The sequence below is a fragment of the Carassius auratus genome, chromosome 11, assembly GCF_003368295.1.
Source record: "Carassius auratus strain Wakin chromosome 11, ASM336829v1, whole genome shotgun sequence".
Classification (NCBI taxonomy): Eukaryota; Metazoa; Chordata; class Actinopteri; order Cypriniformes; family Cyprinidae; genus Carassius; species Carassius auratus.
This window is the reverse complement of record NC_039253.1, coordinates 5,386,712-5,410,410: the sequence shown is the minus strand read 5'-3', so window position 1 is coordinate 5,410,410 and position 23,699 is coordinate 5,386,712. Positions and strand designations below refer to the sequence as shown.

The window sequence follows — 23,699 nt, the reverse complement described above, 5'->3', positions numbered from 1 at the left end:
CCATTTATATCTACTCAATGCAAACAGTGGCAGTTATCTGCACCTCAGAATTGTAATACATTATAAAACAGTACACAACAATAACATATTGGGTGTAAATTATAATTTTAATTCAGATTACTAAATGGATGCCACCTCATTGGGAAATAACCCTACCTGATACTTTATTTTCAACTTATTGATTATTTTCTTAATTTGTATTGAAAATAAATGCCTTTCCGATGTAATATGAGATTTGAAAATGCAAGAAAATAGTTCGGCAAAATGCGGGTTTGGAACCCAAAAGGCTGCGATACGTACTTTACCTACGCCACTGGAGCTGACATTTGACAGCCGTCTTTTGTAGTGTTGACTAGCCCAATCACACGTTGGTGGGCGGAGTTAGTGGAAATAGCCTCTGCCAACAAGGCTAGTGTAAATAGACACTCGGAAATGTAAATGTACTAGTGGGTCAATTCCATAAGGGAAGACTAGTTGGTCTCTGTAAATCTGAGTTATTCAGAGTTTGACCAGAATGTGTCTGGATATACACTGAATGTAAATTTGTAGATAAAAAAGACCATACAAAAGTCTTATAGCTATACTTGAGTAGATAGTATAGTATACAGTTGATAGTATACACTTTTCTTGAATGGCATTGTTTGGTGTGCAATTAAGATCTGTCTTCACTTGAATTAGCGGTCTGGTCAAACCCATTAAATAGTAGTGGGTGTCAGAGACACACATAGACACAGTGCTGTGTTTACGGATGCTCTTCTGACTCACAATGACTTCCTGCAGGCATTTAGTCTTTTCTGACTTGAATGGCTGATGTTAATCACCTCGAATGTGATTGGCCATTTCAAATAGCTCCCGGTCACATTGACTGCTGTCTCCCGGCCAGGCCTGCATATCTCCTCATCAGGCCTGGAGAGCAGTGAAAGAAGAAATGAGAGATGGATGCTGAGACACGATGAGATGATAGTGAAGGATGAAGAAATGAGAGGAGAGGAGAATGGGTGTGCCAAGTGAGGAAACAGATATCTGTAGAAATCTAGACTCATGACTATGCACTCTCAAGGTTTGTCCAGAATAGTCCTGGACCTGCATCTCTTAAACTGGAGGGAAAGAAAAAAATTGGTGCAATTAAACATAAACTGATTGACTGATTTTACATAAAACATTAATTTTCTTGTTACTAGAGGGTTGCAATCATTCTTGCAGACCAATTTGAGTGCTTAAATGAACTTGTGACATTTAATTTGATAACTTCATTCCATCTGCCACAGTCAGGCCCGGGATTTTGTAGGTCAGCCTTGCAGTAGTGAATATATTGCTGTTGTTGCTATCTATGACTGATAGTAGCAGCAGTCATTCAGTATTAAAACATACCACATTGTCTTCCATTTCACCTTACATATGAAATTAAATTAGTTGAATAGCAATTTCAGTTAAAATAGATGTTTCTTTGCACTTCATCGATTCTCACTATAGTATTTTTGGTGGAAATTAAAGTTACTATGGTGTATTTTTGATAAAGAAGTGCACTATATAGTCATTTGTATCTCACAGCAAGACCAAAAATCCAGTGGATCAGTCTTTTGCCTGCTATGCTTTAACAAAAGCAGTTAAATTGACAGAGAAAAATAGTTACTATGAGAGTAATCCTAGCCTTAGGCGCTTTAGCTTTATACACACAGGCCCTAATCTTACACTTTTCACATCAGTCCCTGTTCTCAGTGGGACATCGAAGGAGATTTCCCACTGTCTTTTTGGCCAGGGAACATATGGAAGCAGTCATTAACGCTTTGCCAAAACATGTTGTATATGTGTCAACAAAGATGTTGACATGTTTCCAACATGTTAGATTTTCCTCAAATTCGACCATTACAGTAGTTGACATATAAGTGAAAACTGACCATAGAAAACAATTCTGTTGTGGCAATGCTGAGTAATGCAACCAACATATGGGATATGTGCATTTATGCATTTGGCAGATGCTTTTATCCAAAATAGCTTGAATTGCATTTTGCAAATGAAATAAAATATAAATACATATAAAATAAACATTTTTTTTTTTTTTTTGCATCTCATTATGTTTAATAGTATAACATTCATTGGAGTGACGTCCTGTAGTGATGGTGTAGCGGTACATTTTTTGGGATGTAATCTAAATGTTTTTATTTTGCTAACCACAGGTGGTTATAGCAAATGTGCTGTAATTTGCGTCAGATATAAGCATCTGCTAAATGACAAATAGCCCAATGAAAATAAGCTAAGCACCCAGCGTCAGTGCCTGGATATTAGATATTTTCTCTGGCTGTCTGGAGTAAAATATGTTTGGGTTGAGAGTCAAATGCTCCAAGGTGTAGTCAAAAGAGCTGGGCTTCCACTCAGGTAATCAGAGAGCATTATGGGCCGTAGGAAGCTGCTATTCAGGGGAACAGTTTTCACACTGCACTTTCTTCATTACAGATAGCATTTGATATGGTCTGCGGTGTGTTTGTTGTTATTGCCATTACACCTTGTCTGTCACCGAGCATCTGTGTGATTTCATTTTGAAAGGAGTGATGCACAGCGACACAAGCCGTAAATAAAGAGTGCAAATACATGACCCTGCCCTGCTCGGCCCTGAGAGGGTCTAACAGTCCGTGCCCGCACCAGCTTAATCGCTGATGACAGCCTGTTATCCTGCAGCGACACGCGGGTGCTATTCAGGCCCGCTTGTGTGTGTGTGATAGGGCTTCATTGTTATTTTAAAGTAGAGGTGGGCAGAACAAACACATATCACAGTATAGGTAATTCTACTCTAACATTCAAACGTTGACAGAGTACTTAGTACTTTTCCTTGTTTTTTTTAATGATTGAAGGAGGAAGGATGTGACACTGAAATTTTTTTAATTCTTAATTTAAGGAATTAATTACATTTTAAAACATTTAAATAGAGCATGGTTATTTTAAATTGTTATTATACTTCAAAATTGTTACTGTATTTTTCATAGATGCTTTTTTGAACCGTAGTGTATATCACGGTAACTACAGATCACAAGGATGTTTTTGGCTAGAAATAAATGATGCTTATCAGTATATAAAATGTTTAATTGTTATATTTATTTTAATAATGTTAATGTATTAAATTTGTTGTGTATTTGCACATCATATTCACATTACTTCATGTTTCTAAGCCTTTCTCGTTTGTAAAAACAGTAAATCAGTTCTGGCCACTCGAATACTGTTTATCTACCAGTAAATGATACATGGTATAGCAGAACTTGATTAACACATTTCTGTGTTTGTGCTTTGACAACCTTAAAGCTGCAGTAGGTAACTTTTGTAAATATATATTTTTTACATATTTGTTAAACCTGTCATTATGTCCTGACAGTAGAATATGAGACAGATAATCTGTGAAAAAAAATCAAGCTCCTCTGGCTCCTCCCAGTGGTCCTATTGCCATTTGCAGTTACGGACCACTCCCGGTAAAAAACAACCAATCAGAACTGCGGTCGGTAACTTTGTTTGTGTTCAGAAAAATGTATATAATAAGCGAGTACACCATGAATCCTTTTCCAAACCGTGTTTTTAGCTTGTCCTGAATCACTAGGGTGCACCTATAATAAGTGTTTATATTCGGACTATTTTAGATTGCTTCGGGGGTACCGCGGCGGAGTAACCCAGTACCTTTGTGATTCTTCATAGTCATAAACAGAGAGAAGTAGTTCCGGCTACGATGTTCTTCCGCAAGACGCAAGCAGTTCTGTTTATTAACCGCTGGAGCGTCAATAGTTCCCTACCGCAGCTTTAAGTCAAATCTTTCCTTATTCAGTAAAACTGCACAAATATTCATGTCATTTTTCCTTGTACGTACATGTGGTGCTGGTCACATCAGCAGAAAAGGAATGTTTCAGAGGCAGAAAAAGTTACTGGATTTTGAATAAGAATAACAATTTCTTTTTAAAATAATGTAAAGCATTGTACAAAATAAGACGAGAGACATTATTAAAGGAATAGTTAAGCTAAAATGAGTTTGTTGCTTAATCAAAACAGATTTGGAGAAATGTAGTATTACGTCACTTACGGATCCTCTATAGAGAATGGGTGCCGTCAACTGTCTGGACTTCATTGTGTTACGGCACCCATTCATTGCAGAGGATCTATTGTAATGCTTAATCTCTCCAAATCTGTTCTTGAACATCTTAGATGGCCTGAGGGTGATTGAATTTTCAGCTAATTTAAATTTTGGACTGAACTATTCCTTTGATATTGTCACGTTGTCTTGTTTCTAATATCCAGACAGTTTCTCTCTTTCACGGTTTTGACTGGCCAGAAAAGTTAGAGAATCATTTGAATAATATGGCAATTGTAATGTAGTGCAAAACATAAATCAGGGAGCATGCACTGCTTAAAGTGATAGTTCACCCCAAAATGGCATATCTGTCATCATTTATTCTCCCTCATATTTCTCCAACCTGTATGACTTTCTTTCTTCACTGAAACACAAAAGGAGATGTTAAACAGGATATTAGGGACTGAGAGCCTCAGTCGCCATTTACTTTTATTGCATTTCCCCCCACACAATGAAAGTGAATGATGATTGAGCCAGTCATTCTCTCTAACATCATCTTTTGGGCTTCGCAGAAGAAAGTGATGTTGACATCAGTGAGTAAATTGACAGAATTTTCATTTATAGTGAACTATTCCTTTAATGCAAAAATCAAATATTTATTATATTAGATATATAATTGGGAGAAAAACTAAAGCAGACAAAATCTCTTCAAGGTCCTAACTGACTGCTCTCTCTGAAGTCCCTGCTTTCTATTCTTTTGCGTTGTGTAATATCACTGCTTATCTAAGGCTAATATACAGCAAAATCAATTATACCCACATGATCCAGAATCTTTCTTTGCCTCAGGTGCTGCAGGAGCTTCAGTTGAGACTCTCCACATGCAGTAAGCAAATAATACAGTTCTCACAGGTTTCTGCTGCAGTGAATGAATCCCAGTGCTCTTAATGGATAGTGAGGCGGTACAGGAGCAAACTACTGTAACATAAGCATTGCAGTGCTTTCGCTCAGGTGGATGCATAGTGCGCACGCAGATGGCTTTCTCTTTCTCTCTTTCCCACTTTTCTTTTCTCTGATGGAGTTTGAATGGGGGATCTTTGAGTGCCTTTATGCTGCATGATCTTTCATTTCCTACTCTCGGTAATCCGGTGCAGGCTCAGACTCAGGGCAGCAGGCCCGGAGGAGCTGTGTTGGTGTGTGTGAGTGTGTGTGTGTGCAGTGCCACGTGGCCCATTGAAGGAGTCCCACAGGATTAACCCACATATCTCTTAGCTTGCCCTGCAAAACCATCCTGACACAGACACATGCACACACATGCGCACATAATCACACAGCAGAGCATGACAGATGAATGCACATGCATGTGAGAAACGTTCATAAATCAGTGCATAGGCTGATGGGAGTCCAGCAGTAAGGGTCAGGTATGTGACGTGTAGGGATGGTGAGTGGGTGTGTCTTGGCTGTTAATGAGCACTGACATTTCCTGTTTCAGCGTGAGTACCTGTGCCCAGTGGGCTGTCAGCAGGGATGGAAGCGTCCTGTAGAGAGATGCGAGCATACGCATGTGGCTGTTTATGTCAACAGGCGAATGGGAATTCTGGCAGAGTGGAGCGAGTGTGTGGACGGCGAGTATGAGCATGTGGTTGCACCTGTGCCCCAACGTGGAGTTGATTAAATGTGTAGTTGTTTGTGCTCTCTCTGGTGCCCTCCTCAGGTGGAAACAAGGGAACCACAGCTGGCAGAGGATGGATTTCCTTCTGTAATATATTACTATACTTCCTGGATTGAAGACGGTTTTATGCTTCCATAGAAATAGATTCCCTTCTTCTCCCCCCAAAATGAGTAAAAAAACAAAAAGTATTCTTATTTTATCCTATTAATACTTTATATATAAATATCAAGTTGCTGTTTATATATATATAGACATCCAAATGTTCTTAAAGACCACTGTCATAGCATAATATTCACATTGTAAGGCACGGCAAGAGATGTAAAAGGTCACATGGTTCCATCATGTACCACTATTGTTCCCATGAATGTCCATGCAAACACACAAACTCTGTCATGTAACCGCAGCTCATGCTGATCTGCAGGTGTCTGGTCAGAGGGTGAGTCAGCACAACTCGCTGTGTGGATCAATCCGGAGAACCCTTTTCTTTCCTGTAACCTGTGGAGAGGCGTCTCTGATTGTTCTTTTAATGAACGCACAGCTCTGTATTCCAGAGAGGAATTCTAATTGGCTCATATCATCAAAAGTCATAATACACGCATTTAAAAAGAACAGACTTTTTGTTGTTTCACACAAACTACATGTTCAGCTTCATTTTATTTTATTTACACAATCATTCAAAAGTTTGGGGGTTAGGTTTGTACTGTTTTTGAAAGAAGTCTCTTTTGTTTGATCAAAAATACAGTAAAAACTGAAATATTGTGCAATATCATTACTATTTAAAATAACTGTTTTCTGTTATTTATTCCTTTGATGCAAAGCTGAATTTTCTGCATCATTACTCCAGTCTTCAGAGTCACATGATGCTCAAGAAACATTTCTAATTATTATTAACAGTTGTGCTGCTTAATATTTATGTGGAAAGCATGATACTTTTTTTTCCAGAATTCTTTAATGAACAGAAAATAAAAAAAATAACAGCAATTATTGTAGCATCATAAATGTTTTGACATTTATAATGATCAGGTTAAATCATCCTTACTGAATACTAAGGCTGAGTACTAATTTCTTACTAAAAATCCCACTGATCACTGGGGCATTGCTAGGGTGTTCTGGGTGGTTTCCTACAGGCCCTCGAAGTTTGTAAGTTGTAGATATGGCTCACATCTCCTGATTTTTACTACCAGGCAAAAACCGTAAGTCAAACTGATTAGAAAAATAATAGCATGCCTCTCCTCAGCAACTGTCCACAAACTATGTGTGATGAGTTACGCACTTAGTTTAAAACTTTGGGCTAATAGTTTAGTCAAAATGCTTATGAGCAATAGTAGTGTCCACTAATTTCATATATATTTATTTAGATTTTCTTGAAAAAGTCTGGCATGTTTCAATAGCTGTCTAATCAGATTTTTGTAGAAGTGTAATCTTATTTGACGGTACTGTACTAAAGATATCCCTGATACTATATCAAATTTTGTTTAAGACTCTGGAGCCTTTGCATAATTTTGAGGATTCTGGACATAATCACTGTCTGTATTTCTGATACAGAAAGCATTGCAGCCATCATGAGATTATGTTGTATTCACAGAAATGAGCTAATTTAATGTGTAGACTGTAGATGGCTCTGTTTGTCTGGAATAAATGTAGCATTTTGATTGAAAAGCTCAGACATGAACGTTATACCTCTGTGGTTGTAATATTTTAATGTAAAACCTCAAAATTGTAATGTCACAGTCTCTAACTTTAATTCATATGTAAATGTAATGTATGCCTTTCTGTACACTTAACCAAAAAAGAAACACTATAATTATTCTTTATTAATCACACACTTCTTATCCTAATTGACTTCTTGTATGTTTTTTTTTTTTTTTCATAGACCATTCCTCTTAGAGCAAGAGCATAGTGGTTATAGCTCATAAATCATCCCTTCTGGGGCTTGAACCTATAACCTTCGAGCTACCAGCCTACATGAGTTTACATTAATCCATGCCACCCCAATGTCCTGCAATAACTGTAGTCTGACCAGCACAGTCCCTTAACATGATGACAACATTTACTGATGCATTACTAGTTGAAACTAGTTGCATTTGGAATAATTCTCTAATGAAATGTTTTACATTCTATTTATTTGAAGAAAAAAACTGCTAAAACTATTTAAAGTTTTCTAGTCTGTCCTGTATTGTAAGCACTCTCGTTATTGCCTTCATAAGATGAATATTGTGTCCTTATTTATAAAGTTGCTTTGGATAAGTGTCTATAGACTGAACAAATGTAAATCTATATATTTACATTTAGGGAAAATAACTGCATTTTCCCTAAATGCAGTTATTCTCAGATCAGTGGCTACAAAAACAGAATTTTGCCATTCCATTTTTCCCTGCTTGGCCAAGTGCATTGATTTGTGATATGCACTTTTTATTGCCTGATTTGACATTGCATGTGGTTGTAGAAAATTGAAAAAATAAGGTAGGCTATAAAAAAAAATAGAATCCATTTCACATGGCAAGACAAATGCAACTCTTTTCAGTCAGTTGTGCAGACTACACTTACGAAGTATGTAAAAATGCCTCAGTTCTTGCTTTCAAAATCCTAAAAGCAAATCCTTCACAGCCTTACACTGACATGTTTTCTTGCAGCAAGCAGCCTGGTAGAGGAAAAGTGTGAGTTTTTCCTGGATGTCGATATGAAAGAGAGAAAAGAAACAAGATGTGTGGAGATTTTCTCATTTGAGTGCTGTTAATATTTGTAGTGAAACCTTCAATGCTTGTCTTGCTTCATAATCTGTATAATCAATTCTAATAAACCTACCTAACTGCGATAAATTCTGCTTGTACACATAAAACATCCATACTTCTTTCTCTTGCTTTATGTTCCATCAATCTCAAAGAGATTGATTATGATTGTTTTTCCCATTGAGCACTGAGTTGCACAGTTTTATGTAAAGCGAAACAAAGTCTAAGGCCTTGCTCTCTTAAAGTAAATCTGTTAAGAGCTGTACACCTCTCTGCCCTTCACTGTGGAGTTTAAATGACTTTAAAATGATCTGCTAACACTTTGATCTCTCGCCTTTTCATTTTTCTACCTCTGTCTTTTTATTTGCTGAGCTGCATGTAATGGTTTGTGAATAGGGACCAGTACTTGGCATGTTTTTGTAACAGGAGGGAGGATGCTTTAGAAAACAAACTAATCTATATGCTAATCATTAACAATGATCATTTGCATTTACATGAAGATATTTTTTATAGGGGAGAAGAGCCATTTCAGTCTGAGAGATGTATACCGTGTCTACTGAACATGAGTGGTGTGTAAAACTCAAGACGTTCCCTTTATAGTCAGTGAAGCTGTCTACACTGGAAGTGTTCATTGTGGTTTCACTTCTAGCAGAGCTTCATTTTCCCTGTTTATATTAAAATGATTTACTTACAAATGCTGTGTTACTCTTGTGAGCATTGGGAGACTCAATCTGTTGTGGTGCAGTATAAAGCAGTCAAGTAGATGGTTTTGAATTAAATTTTTTTTTTTTTTTTTTTTAAGATTTTAACTTTTGAGACATTCAGATGCATGCAGCGATTTTAAGAAAAGTGGTTTATATAACATTTGAAATGTATTAAATGCAAAGTTTATCCCAGCAAGCAAAGCAGACAAGTCTGCACCTGCTTGATGGCAACATCAAAACACACTGTGAACTAGGAGCAAAAATCACAGACACAGACAGTAACACAGGTATGCAATTAGCTAATTCAGGTCCTGTGGATTCACTAAATAATGTTAGCAAACATTTGTTGTTCACAGTATGTAGTTAGATGCAATCTTGAACATTATTTTACAAAGCAACAGTCCTTGCCTTGGAACCCATTAATCCAAGTATTTTCTAAATACTTCAGTGCATTGGTATAAAGTTTAACCATGTTATTCTTTGGCATCCAATATGTCAGTAAAATTTTTGATAGTTACTGTAGATTGTTAAAATGTATATTGCTGTATACTTCTTATGCAGATACCTTTTTATTAGTGATAATAAATATATATTGAAGTTATTATTAAGGCTAAAAGGCCTGCATTTAGCCCTTGAATTGTCTTGGCCTTGTAACTTGTGTCTTTTCCATCATTACCTGAGACTCGAAAGCTCACATGTACACAGAAAATACTAATTATTAACATTACTCTTTAGTTTTTTTCCTTTTTATTATATTTCAGAGGCTTTTCCCACTTTATCTATTAATAATTGACCTCTAAACCCAAAGGTGCATACGTACATACATGCAAAAAAGACTGTGTTTTAGAAATCAACCGTTCGAGTAAATTGAGCCAGTCCAAATGAGTCACAGCTTTCAAAAATCATTTGCTTTGAAATAACAGTTACAGTTTTTCTTGGGCTTTCTTCACAGGCACACACTACATTACTACCTTCGCTTTGTTCATTATGCTAAAAGCACACCTCAGAAATGACTACACTCACACAACGTCCATTCCACTTCAACACACCATATAAAAAGCAGAAAGGCACAGATGGCAGAGCATTTTGGGAGCTTTGCACAAGCCTTGAGTGAACGCTGCACCTGTTTATATTTAGCTTCAGCGTGGAGCACGGGGGGGGGGGGGGGGTTGCTAGAATCAAAAAGAAAAGGCGTCTGTCTCGCATGGCAGAACCTTTCCGTTTCTCAGCCTCTCCCCAGATTTCATCCTGACCCGCTCTAGCAGTCAAGCAAAGCTGTGCACGTACATTTTGTCTGAATTTTGTTAAAAGCAGAGCTGTTTACTTACCACAAAGAGCTTCTTTTTATACTCAACAGCTTGGCTTTGGAGATTTTAATGGCATAATTTGTATGAAGTTACAAGTAATACATCTAGGACTTATTACTATTGCCATTACTGTGTAGAACCCCAAAACTGTTTAACTTCAGCATTAAATTCTTTAGATTTCCACTTATGCATCCCAGTCATATGCCGGGACCAAAATATTATAGAAAAAGGTGGTGGTTGGTTTTTGTCTTTTGCCAGTAAACAACCTCCTAGAAACAAAAGCAACTGCTTAGCAATGCCTTAGCAAACTACCAACACACCTTTAGATGAAGACTTCTATTTTGGGGCAGTTTACATAAGTGAGCAATTTCTGATGCAGTTTTGTGGTATGCTTGTGTATGCATTGTGCACCAGAGATCAACAAGCAGTACACCCCATGGAATTCTGTCCTGATCTACACTGATGCAACTGCTTGTACATCAACTTGAGTCACCAAACCTCAGTCACTGAATAGAAACAAAACCCAGCAAACAATTCCAAAAGGTATTGTGAAGGTATAGTAGTCTGACAGGAAAATCAAGAAGAGAGCAGCATATCCAATAAAAAATGATCTCTTTCATATTTAGGACTAGGAGAACTGTTACTGTTAACAGTTAATGAGTCTCTATTTGCTGTGCTCATGAGACTCATTAAACTACGTGAGAACTTCTGTAGTCTCTTATAACAGTATATCTGAATGGTTTTGGTGTTCTTTCTTTTGAAATGATCTGTAGACCCAAGGCTGTGAAAGAGAATAGTAGATGTTTTATTTTATGCTGTGGTACTATTTGGTGCTATATATGGTGCAATATATGGTGAATATTTTCTGTGATGATGCAGAAGGAAGTACTGGCTCAATGCTTTAATGAATTTTACTATAAAATTGCTAATGATTTTTGTATATTTGTATGTCAGTTTGTATATTCCTGGTGTGTATTTTGGTATTTTGTATTGTGCTATTTTATATAGTGATTATATATAGATCATGCACTGCACAGCAAGTGTTTTCCACATGTATTTCTGAGCATTGTTCTAGAAATGAAAAGCTGATATGTGATTCATCCAATAATTTGTGAGGTTATGATCTAAATGATCATTTTGATCTTAATAATCATATGGTTATAGTCTCACACTCCTAAAGTGTTGAATTAAAAGCTTTGTGATTTTGAATAAACAGGAGCCTCCTGCTGTGGACGGTATAAGCTATCATTCTGAGCTTGTGTGTCTTACTGGACTTAACAGAGGCTAAATAATTGTCTGTTAAAGAGTAGCTTTGAAGAGACTCAGCAAGGCCTTTGAGAAAATGTCACAGTCTTGGCCAGGGCCCAATAATGCTTGCTTGCTTGATTTGATCAAATCCCTTTTAAATTACAATAGTAGTGTGACAAAGGCAGAGAGAGTGCAAGTGAATGCCAGTAAGGGCGAGTGATGTAATTTAAATATTGACACATTAACTTGATTACAGTTTTTTCCCCTTTATATCACAGTTATCTCCATGTACATATTATATGTTTTCCTTTCATTTTCAGAAGAAAGAATGGCTGTGTTTGACATGCCAGACCCAGAGAGCAATGTCAGGGAGCTTAGGGGACATTCCTCCTCCTGTGCCATCATCCGTTGGATCTCCACGACTACTAGGCCCAGCCAATCAACAACAGCAGCGAGGGCCTAGTCAACAAGCTACGCTGAGACCTACCGGCCCTCAGCAGCAAAAGCCACCTGGTGCCCAAGTAAGTGGTCCTTTTTCTCCGGTAAAGCAAGGGGCCCCACAATCCAAGGGCCCCTCTCAACAATTTCCTGCAACTAAGGCTGAGACAGAAAAACAAGATCAAGGCATTAACAAGAAACAAGCTATGTCCAAAACAGAAAAAGAGGGGGACATCAAAGCAACGTCTAAAAAGGGAACATCGGATAAAAAAGATGAGAAGAAAAGTAATGGCAAGCAGAAATCTAAACATGATGACGTGAGTGGCCCTCCATGTCCTCATCACCACTGTCTTTATCCTTCATAACAGATCACTTCAGCATTATATGATGGGACTGTTATATGTTAAATAATATAACCAATGTCATCTGTACTCAAAAACGGGGTAAACAATTTACAGTCTCAGTGGCTAATCACTATTTCCAGTGCCTGATGGTTACACAAGCACAGTTATGAGTCAACATCTTTTGTAAACTTTGTCTTATCAATTACAAAGAACTGAAGTTACAAATAGCCTTATGTAACCATTTATTGGGACATTCACTATAAGTATTTCCTGAGTTATCATGTGTTAACATATGCATGCCATGTTTATTTACATCATTAACTAGTATTATTTATTACATTTATTACAATTTTCAGGATAATCAGGATTTAGATTCACTTTTGACCTCATCACCTCCAGGTTTTGCATGCCTGCCTAATGTGTGCCATTTGCATGTTCTGTATATTGTGCTTAATAAATTTCTATGTTTTATATGTTAGTCGACTTTATAAATCTTTTAGTATAATTTAAATGATCATATGACCTATGACCTAATGCAGTGTCATCTGCATTTACAGGATTCCAACAAGTCCAGCACACAGAGTCTGAGTGATACAGGCTACTCCTCTGATGGTATATCCAGCTCCCAGAGTGAGATTACTGGCTTGATCCAAGAGGACTCTATGAAGCTCAGTGAGAGGGGGATTTCTGACCAACGCAGCCCCCCAAGCCCATCTGAACTAACAAAACTGGAAAGCTCAATGCGACCTCTGTTGGAGTCACATACAGCCACTGACCAAGGACAGCATCGTGATGGAAGAAACACAGCAGAACAGCAGAGACCTCGATCTCTGTCTATAACACAAGATCAGGAATATGAGTCTGATGAGGAAGCATCAGATGATCTCAGTTGTAAATTAAGACATGATTATGTGGAAGACAGTAGTGAAAGTGGCCTTTCTCCATTACCACCCCGACAGAAGAAATCACAGAAAAACCTGACTGATGAGGAGTTCATGAGGAGACAGATTCTGGAAATGAGTGCAGATGAGGAAGACACAGCAGATGTTGAGGGCCACGTGAAGACAAAAAGGAGCCATAAACATAGTGGAGATCTAGGAAAAGAGAGACGTCGCCTGACACAGCAATCTAGCAGTTTTGAAGAAGACACTAAAAGCACTGATAGCTACAAATCTGGTGAAGCGGATGACATGATGGCCTCACAAGGTGGTCTGAGACGATTTAAAACTATTGAACTGAATAATACAAATAGCTATAATCGTGACATGGAACTCAGCACAGATCATGACCTCAGGGAGCCTGAGCTTGAGATGGAAAGCCTTACTGGGTCACCTGAAGAAAGGTCACGGGGAGAATACTCATCAACCCTCCCTGCAACCACACCAAGCTATACCTCTGGAACTTCTCCAACCTCTGTGTCATCAATGGAAGATGATAGTGATAGCAGTCCTAGCAGACGACAAAGGCTTGAGGAAGCAAAGCAGCAAAGAAAAGCAAGGCATCGATCCCATGGTCCATTATTGCCCACCATTGAGGACTCCTCAGAAGAAGACGAGTTGCGAGAAGAGGAGGAACTTCTGAGAGAGCAGGAGAAGATGAGAGACTTAGAGCAGCAAAGGATTCGCAGTACAGCCAGAAAAACTAAAAGGGACAAAGAGGAACTGAGGGCACAGAGACGCAGAGAGAGATCAAAGACACCTCCTAGTAACCTTTCACCCATTGAAGATGCATCACCAACAGAGGAACTCAGACAAGCTGCTGAAATGGAAGAACTACATAGATCATCCTGCTCAGAATACTCTCCCTCCATGGATTCAGAAGCTGAAGGATTTGAAATGGGTTCAAAGCTGTACAAGTCTGGCAGTGAATATAATCTACCTACATTTATGTCTTTGTACTCTCCAACAGAAAAAACTTCTGCTGTCTCTCCATCTGCGGCAGAGAAATCATTAAAAAGTGCTGAAGAGGTTTATGAGGAAATGATGCGAAAAGCAGAGATGATGCAAAAGCAGCAACGTGCACCAGGAAGACAAGGACAACAAAACCAGGAAAGGCTCCTTCAGACAGACAAGAAACATCATCTGGATTCTGGAACTAATTCTTTGAGTCCAGGTACAAGTCCTACCCAGATCTCAGCTCCAGTTTCATTCTCTGGAAATGATCCTTCAGGAAGAGGAACACAAAGAGTGCATGCTACACAACAAAGTCAAGTTAGAATGAGCAACCAAACCTCCAAAGGAAGCAATGTTACTGGCTCCCCACATTCTCAAGTTAGGCAGCCTGCTCCTACACAGCCTCAAGGAAGACCTGGTGTTCAGGGGAAAGTACAGGGTCAAGTGCCGGATCCTGGAGCCCCCTCCTTAACATCAAAGATGTTCTCATATCTTAAAGGATCAAGTCCTTCCACATCCCCTTCTACTTCTCCCACACAAAGTCCAACACGTGCCCCTGCACCTTGTACAACTTCTACAGTGGCACCTACTCAGACCTCTCAGCTCCCTCATAGAGCTGGGGCACCACGTCTTTCAAGACAGCAGTCCTCCCAAGATTCCCCTGTTATGGTGATTACATTGGGATCAGGAACTAGCAGTCAAACCAAACCAGTGACAGTGAATTCCTCCACCTCACCTTTATCCTCACCAACAAAAGACAGCCAACAGGCAATTTATCAGACTCAACATGCAACAACAAATTCACCCACATCACCAAAGAACTATCCACCTCACCCATCACCTCAACATAGCTTGCAAAGGACACAGATATCAGAAAGAGTTAGCATGGCTGTGAGCACTGCCACCTCTGCTGGTTCCCAAAGTAGTGGATCTCTTTCAGTGGGAAATATATCCTTGTGTAGAATCTCCACAGTACCTGGTACCTCAAGAGTTGTAGAGCAAAGCACAGTTGGTCCAGGTAGTAATATAGTGGATCTGCGAGCACCAATGAAGCCTGCCCCAATTATCATGACAGACCATGGTATGGACTTAACATCTCTAGCTTCTGATACACGTCGATATTCACTTGATGCAGAAACACCACCAAGCCGTCATACTGCTGTACAACCTCTTATCATGAATCTAAATGCACAGGCACTACCCCAGGTGTCAACAACTACACCAACAACTGTAAGTGTGACTGTGGCGGCATCCATGTTTATATCACAGCCAAAACAACCAGTCGTTTATGGAGATCCTTTACAAAATAGAGTTGACTTTGGCCAAGGAGTTGGATCTGCAGTCTGTCTGACCCAGACCAGGCCAATTATCACGGATCCATCCATTCCAAAAATTGATGCTTGTCTGGAAAATTTAGGCATTCAACAGCAGCAACTTCAGAAGCAGCAACAGAAGCTTCAGCAGCAACAAGAGCTCCTTGAGCAACAGCTCCAGCAGCATCAACAAAATGCATCTTTTGCTCGTTACAACTTAGCTAATCAAGTTCAGCCAATATTGTTGAAGAAGGACTTGGTGGTAAGCCAGAACACTGGTGGAGGGACCCAAACAGTAGTTAGCTCTGTTCCCAAGATATCTCCTCTACCTCCACCACCATTATCATGCTCTGCGTCTACAACCCCTACACTTGGTCATGACATATATGGTGGGGTGGCTTTGGAACTAAAGAATAAGACTGCTGTAATGAATCTCTCCACAGGAAAGCCACAGGTAATGATGGTGCACTTGGATGAGAATAGCACTCAAGGAGGTGCAGTGACCCAGCTTGTTAAAAGAGAGGAGCCGCCTCCACCAGTAGAAGTTCTAGATTTTACTGGACAGATTAAACCAGAGAATCAGTTAGCGTGCTGTGACGTTGTATACAATTTGCCATTTGCAAGTAGTTGCACAGCTCCTTTTGCTCAGAGAGATAAAACAGCACTATCAGATCCTTCTGCTGAGTCATCCTTAGCTCCTGGGCAGCAAAGCCAGCCTGGAAAAGATGTTTACCAAACAGTAAACATACAAGCATCTGCTGATGAACGCAAATCTTTTACCATGCCTCCTCCAGGACGACTTCAACCATCAATGTCAGACAATAATTTAGCAGATTCAAGTATCCAATATCATCAGAGGACTGACCCTGGGGACCTAGCAGTGGATTTAAGCACTATGAAGCAGGCCTATGAGGCAGGATACCTTGGAATGGGTGCTCAGTATGGATCTTACACAGATCTACGTCATCAAGGAGGTGATTCGGCTCCACCATTACCTTTGCGAAGATATGGCTCATTGTCCAATATAAATGCAGAAAATAGTTATCTTTCACGTGATCTTGGTGGTTTTCAAGAATCCAATCTTGCACAGTATAGTGCCACTACAGCCAGAGAGATTAGCAGAATGTGTGCTGCTCTTAACTCAATGGAGCAGTTTGGTAGCCGCTATACCAGTAATCCTGAGCTTCTGCAATATAGTGCTGGAAGAGCAGGCCCTGCAGGAAGACTTAATCTTCAACAAGGCCTAGCATCTATTAGATCCAATTTCTTGTATGGTCCTGATGGCAGACCAATAGTACATGGTCAGACACTTACAAATTTAATCAATGCTAGACAAGCTAGCCTAAGGTCTTTGTATCCCCCTGCTGTAAGGACAGCTGATGGCATGATATATTCTACTATCAACACCCCAATAGCCTCCACCCTGCCAATCACCACCCAGCCTGCCCCTGTTCTCAATCCCATGTTAAGAGGAGTATATGGATCTTATCCTACAGCCAGTGTAACTGCTGTACCTCTGGCTAGCCTCACCAGGTTGCCTCAAGTCACCCCAAGAATGCCTCTTAATGCCCAAGGACCTTACAGATATCCTCCTCCAAATCGATTTTCACTAACAGCTCCAGATACTTTATCAGGAAGTGTTCCACATTCTAGTACATCGGAGGAAGCTCCAGTTTATCTGGGAAAGCCTACAGCACCTGGCACTATGTCAACAACTGCATCACCTAAAACTGGTCAACATATTTCAAATTTGGGTCTGCAAGGTGTACAACCAGCTCATACTAGAACAGAGCCAGTTCAATCAATTGGAAATGAACAGGCTCCCTTGTCTCAAATTTCAGTAGAAGGTACTACAACACAACTCCCAATACTGCCCCAAACTCAACCACAGTCATTCATCAAAAGTCAGGAACAAACTCAAACCCAGCCACAGACAGAACCTCAAAAACTGACAGTGCCACAAAAACAGTCCCAGGCAATTACTAGAGTTTTTCCAGATGCAACTGGCAGTACCACTATAACCACATCTGCTAATAATGAGAGGGAAAAAGAAGAGGAACGATTGCGACTACAACAGGAGCAGCTCTTGCAGCTAGAGCGAGAACGTGTTGAGTTAGAGAAATTGCGTCAGCTACGTTTACAAGAGGAGTTGGAGAGGGACCGAATGGAACTCCAAAGGCACCGAGAGAAAGAACATCTGCTCATGCAGCGGGAGATACAAGAGCTACAGACAATCAAGCAGCAGGTTATTCAACAGCAACAAGCTGAAAGGGAAACCCAGCTTGTGATGCAAAGAGAGCAGTTGGCACAGCAAAGGATGCAGCTAGACCAAATTCAGTCCCTACAACAGCAACTCCAGCAGCAGCTTGAAGACCAAAAGAGGCAGAAAAAAGCAGCCATTGAAGTAGCAGCAGCAGCAGCAGAGGCGGCAGCTGCTTCGGCGGCAGCTGCAGCAGCAGCTACGACAGCTCAAGGGGCTATTCAAGGTGTAATGGTTGGCGGAACGACACCTCAAACTATCTCAATTATCTATGACCAGAGTGGTAGAATTATTCCACAAGAGGGCCAGAGTGTGCAGATCTTGCCATGTGCTGATGGGCAGGTGGTCCAGGCTGTGATGTCCACGAGGCCTTTGCCCAGCTCTTCTTCAGAGATGTCTCTTAAAAATAGTGAAGATCAGGGAGATGGTCGGATTATGAAGAAACAAAACTCTATGCCTCGTTTGAGGAATGGATCAGAGGATGAGTCATGCAAGAGAATTGCAGATTGCAGTGTCCAAACTGATGATGAAGACACAGAGGATAAACTCATGTCTCGTCGCCGTAGAACTAGACGTATAGCTGACTGCAGTGTTCAGACAGATGAAGAAGACCAAGGTGAGTGGGACAGTCAACCAATACGCCGCAGACGTTCAAGATACTCCAAGCACTCTGAACCAACTGCAGAGACTAAGAGTGATGCATCTAAATCTAGTATTGCCATTCAGACCAGTAATGACTCCTCATGTCAGACTGAGTCAGACCAGTTGGGTAGAATCTCTCCAGCCATTCACATAACCGTGGCTGAAACATCAAAGGTTGAACTTCTTCACTACATATCTGCTCCAGAAAGAACCCATAAGGGAGAGAGTTTAGCCTGTCAAACTGATCCAGAGGCACAATCCCAAGGAGTTGTTGCTCCTCAGCTTAGTGTTCCTACTACGGTTAGTCCCTATTCCACTAGTCTGCAATTAGTTGGTGCCATGCCAACCAAGTTTGAAAGGAGAAAGCCAGATCCATTAGATATTGGATACCAGCAAGTTCAGCAGCAAAATGAATCTCCTTTCCGTCAGCCTCCCAAATCTCCACAAGTGCTGTACTCTCCAGTGTCTCCGTTGTCTCCCCATCGTATGTTGGAGACTACCTTTACTTCCAGTGAGAAGCTTAACAAGGCACATGTGACTCCCCAACAAAAAGCCTTCACTGCAGAGTCACCACAAAGGCATCAGACTATTCCGAGGCCCATAAAAAGTGTTCAGCGGTCCATGTCAGATCCTAAGCCTCTCAGTCCAACATCAGAGGACCCAGCCAAGACCAAGTTCTCCTTATACCAAAGTCAAACCAGCCCATCAAGCCAGGTATGGAATCATTTCAATTACTTGCAAAAAATGTAATTACTATACAGTTTTCTTTTGTTGACTTTAAAGCTACAGCTTGTAAATATTAATTTCAGACAATTCCAATCCCATTATTACTATATTTATATGCAGCGATATATTAATTGCATAGACTAGTGGTCGACCGATATTGGTTTTTTGGCAGCCGATGCCGATATCTGACAGGGGAGCCGATATCCAATATAAAAATAATAATAAATAAATAATAAAGTGGACACACACACACACACACACACACACACACACATATATATGTATATATTAGGGCTGGTAAGCGAATACAATTTTTTATCTAATGAATTACATGATGTGGTGATTAATTAATCTAAATTTAGAGAAATTACTATTAAATTATTTCTTTAACAAAATTATACTCTAAATAATAAACTAAAACTGCCAGTAGGTGGTGGTAAATGTCTTAATGATTAAGTCATCAAGTAATTTATTCATTCGTTTTATTCATTCAAATGGCTGATTCATTCAGGAGTGAAGTAAATGGTTCTTTATGAATGGTTCATTTAATCATTAGGCTTGTTTGACTTGAAGCGCATCATCACCGTCAGACCGACCGGTGTGTGACATCAAGTACCGCAAGAGCTTGGTGAGCAGACGACTCCTTGTGCTTTTGAATCGCTCTCGCTGTACTTTGATGTCATACACCGATTCGTCTGTGCAGCGGCACTTCAAAGCCAGCACAAATATGGCCAATGGTTCAATGTGCCAAATGGTTTACCAAATTCGTTCAAAACATGGGTTAAGAAATGAAATGACGATGTGGGTTGCTTGGGGATGAACAGTTCTGATTTGTCTTTATATATTGGTTGGCAAACTTTAGCAAAACAGACAATATTGTGTCTAAAATAACACAAAATTAACTTCTTAATGAACTGTTGTATAAGATGAGTATCACATTTGAATTTGTTTGATAATGCACTTAGCCTACAGTTCGTGTGATATTTCTTAAAAAGGGGCATTTTGCCACATATCTTGAATTTTAGGGACATTTTCTAGGTTCCATCAATCCATCACTGCCTCATATTAGTCATCAGTCGACTGTATGAAATGGCAGATGATCAACATACAGTAGGTCTGGGGCGGGGCAAGTGTGTTAAATGTGTTAATTATTTTAAACACGTTATTTTTCTCCATAATTAATTAATCTAGTTTCTGTGCATTAGGAATCATATTTTAGGGTAACACTCATTTTACATACAGCACACAGAGAAAATGACATGAATATGGCAGTGGGCAAAGGCATAAAACGCAGCATAATTTTACATAACGAGTTTAAAGCGTTCAATTCACATGGACCAAACATCATGCAGAGAACACGCGATCATGCTGGATAAAAATGCACACTTCACAGCTCTCACAGCTGGAATCGACAAGTTTTCAAGGTTTGTGAAATTAAATGTTCATTAGCCATTCAGAAATGTGTTTAAATTATATAAATGCGTATTTGCTTAATGCTGACGGCAAACAAGAGAGTATTATAATGTTTGCCTATTACTAATTATATAAAAGCACATACTTTTTTGTATACATTAATTTCCTTGTTTAACCGTTCTATCTGATTATTAGACAGACTTCTATTTCTATTAGACAGAACTGACAGTAAACAAGAGGGAGGGTGAGAGCACTGTGCGCTCAGGCGCTGCCGTTATCAGCGCTGTCAAAATAAAAGTCTGGCCCTGCCTCGAACACACCGGCCAAGCAGAAAAACTTATCGGCCGATGCCGATATTTGTCATTTTTTTCGGCCTTGGTGGTATATCGATCAACCACTAGTAGACTTTAATACTCCTGGTAAACAATTGGACAGCACCAAACCTATCTGTTCACATGAAAAGCAACATAAATAAAATATTATAAAATAATTATTAGGGCTGCACGATTATGACAAGAATCATAATTTTTTATTATTCCCTTGAAATTGTAATTGAGATTATAATTTATGATTATCACAATTTACATTGAATGATGTTTATACCATTGTTTGATGCAACTGCATGCCATATTTTTATATGAAAATAAACTAAATAAGCTGAAAACACTCAAATGTCAACTTTACATTGAACTGATTTCTTCTTGAATAACCTTCTTTAAATTATAAAAAAGTAAAAATATGAATGGTATTATAATGTTATGCTAAAACTAAAATTAAAATAATGGGAAAAACCCTTAAGATAACAAGTAGAAAGTGAAGAACACATTTTAAGCACGCAGAATGACATAAGTGGACTTTGAATGATTACTTGCCGCATTGAACGATTATGTAGTTGTGCCATTCATAATTGTAATCGTGATTAGTGAGTAGCTTGTCAGCTGCTGGTCAGAGAGGTCTGTGTCTTGCATTCTCAGTTTAACTAAATTTATTTAATGGATTATCAAAGTTCACGTTACTGTAGGTATACAGATGTTTTTTTGTTTGTTTGTTTTTTTGTTATGTTATTTTTATGTCTATTTCTTGTAAACTGAAAACAAATTTTTGTTTTAACACTAAAATATTATTTCATTAAAAAAATTATTTCATCTAAATAGGATTGTAGCCATTTTTATCCATGTATAATTAATATATTGCCTGACTGATTCTGAAACCGCTAGTCATTTATAAAATAGTATCATGGATATATTTATAATTGGTTGACAAAATAGCTGTTTTGTTTTTGAGTGTGATTGCAATATATTGTACAGTAATATTTAATTTTTGGTTCGGTTGGTTTTCTGAACCTCAAGTCCATTGTATGCCCCAAAATTCCTCTGATTTATGAAAAATTTAAGTGATAAATACTGTAATACAGAGTGATACACTGTGATACAACTGTGTCTGTATGCAGTCTGATGTAATAAATGTAACAGATTTACCTAATTTGGCATGTAAACTGTTTGCTTTTTAAAGTATTAAGGAAAGCGTGGTATATTTTTTGTCTGCAGTCATTTTAATCAATCTCTAAAATGTCTGCTTTCCAGATGTCTGCCTTGCAGCAGCAGAATGCAATGATGAGAAAGGTGAAGAGAACTCTCCCCAGTCCCCCTCCAGATGAGACACCTGTACCGATTGTAACACAAGCAATTCCCCATATATATACTTCTCCCGGAGCATCCCAGAGGGTTTTGCCACGTCCTGCACAAGGTGCAATGAAGGCAGGCTTGCTGAGTGAGCTGAAAGCCGTAGAGCAAGAATCCAGCAAATTGCGTAAACAGCAGGCAGAGTTAGAGGAAGAGGAAAAGGAGATTGATGCTAAGTTACGATGCTTGGAACTGGGCATCACTCAGCGCAAGGAAACCAGGTTTAAAGAAAGAGAGAGGCATGACTTTGCATACCTGCGATGCGTGGGGGATGCACGTGACTACATGTCAGACAGTGAGCTGAATAATTTGCGACTAGCTGGGGTAGCACCAGGCACCTATGAAGAAAATGGAATGTTGTCACGCCCAAGTACAGCACCTCTTAACCAGTTTACTACTGATTTGAATACATCTCAGTACCCTCCTACCTCCTCATATGTTCCATATCAATATCCACAGGCCCAGCCCACACCTACACAACCACCCACTGCAGCCTATCAGCAGATTGGGTTTCAGACAACACCATACCCAACCTCCTCACAGCCCCAACCTGGAACTTTCCTACCTCATCCTCCTCAACCTTCTTCCTATCAGACCCCAGGGCCATACCCGACTCATAGCTATGGTCAGCCTACTTATGAGTCTGATCTTGGTTTGCAGCAGCCTAGTCACCAAGGATTCCAACCACCCCCTGCACCTTTACCAGGCCAGACCTTACCTTATCCTGCACAGAGCATGTCCTTCCAACCCCACGCAGACATGCTTTCTGCCCATCCAAGGCCAAGGCAAACCTCTCTTGCTGATCTTGAACAGAAGCTACCCACAAACTATGAAGTTATCAGTAATCCTTCAGTTCCAATAGCAACATCAGCTCAAGAAACTGGATTTAGTGGTGTCTATTCTTCACCCCTGAACAATGCGTATGGTCAGTATCGCCCCTCTGACCAACCTCTGTCTGAACATAACCCAAGTCCATCATCAGGATATGTTACAGATGGTGTCTATGCAACAAATCTAGAACAAAATATCCCCAGAAATTACGTAATGATTGATGATATCAGTGAACTTACAAAAGAAAACATGGGGTCCGCTGACATGTCAAGGTTAAGTTATGGAAGTGAGAATGGCCCACGTGGACCAACTTATGGCAATGGCTCTGAGAATTTATATGGAAGAACGTCAAATACTTATCAAAGTGCAGTAGACAGCCATGGACATTCAAGCACCACTGCAAGTGGTGGTACGGGTTATTATTATGATGACTATAAGCATTCATCCCGTAGCAGT

The 23,699-nt window shown here is 39.5% G+C and overlaps 1 protein-coding gene across 1 annotated transcript in view; it reads left to right on the top strand.

Moving 5' to 3' along the window:
- The window catches only part of bsnb (bassoon (presynaptic cytomatrix protein) b), a 95,690-nt gene that overhangs the window by 61,045 nt on the left and 10,946 nt on the right, over nucleotides 1–23,699 (top strand). The window contains 3 exon segments of the mRNA XM_026275050.1: nucleotides 12,023–12,457; nucleotides 13,042–19,305; nucleotides 22,314–23,699. Of these exon segments, the coding sequence (XP_026130835.1) occupies nucleotides 12,023–12,457; nucleotides 13,042–19,305; nucleotides 22,314–23,699 (8,085 nt within the window).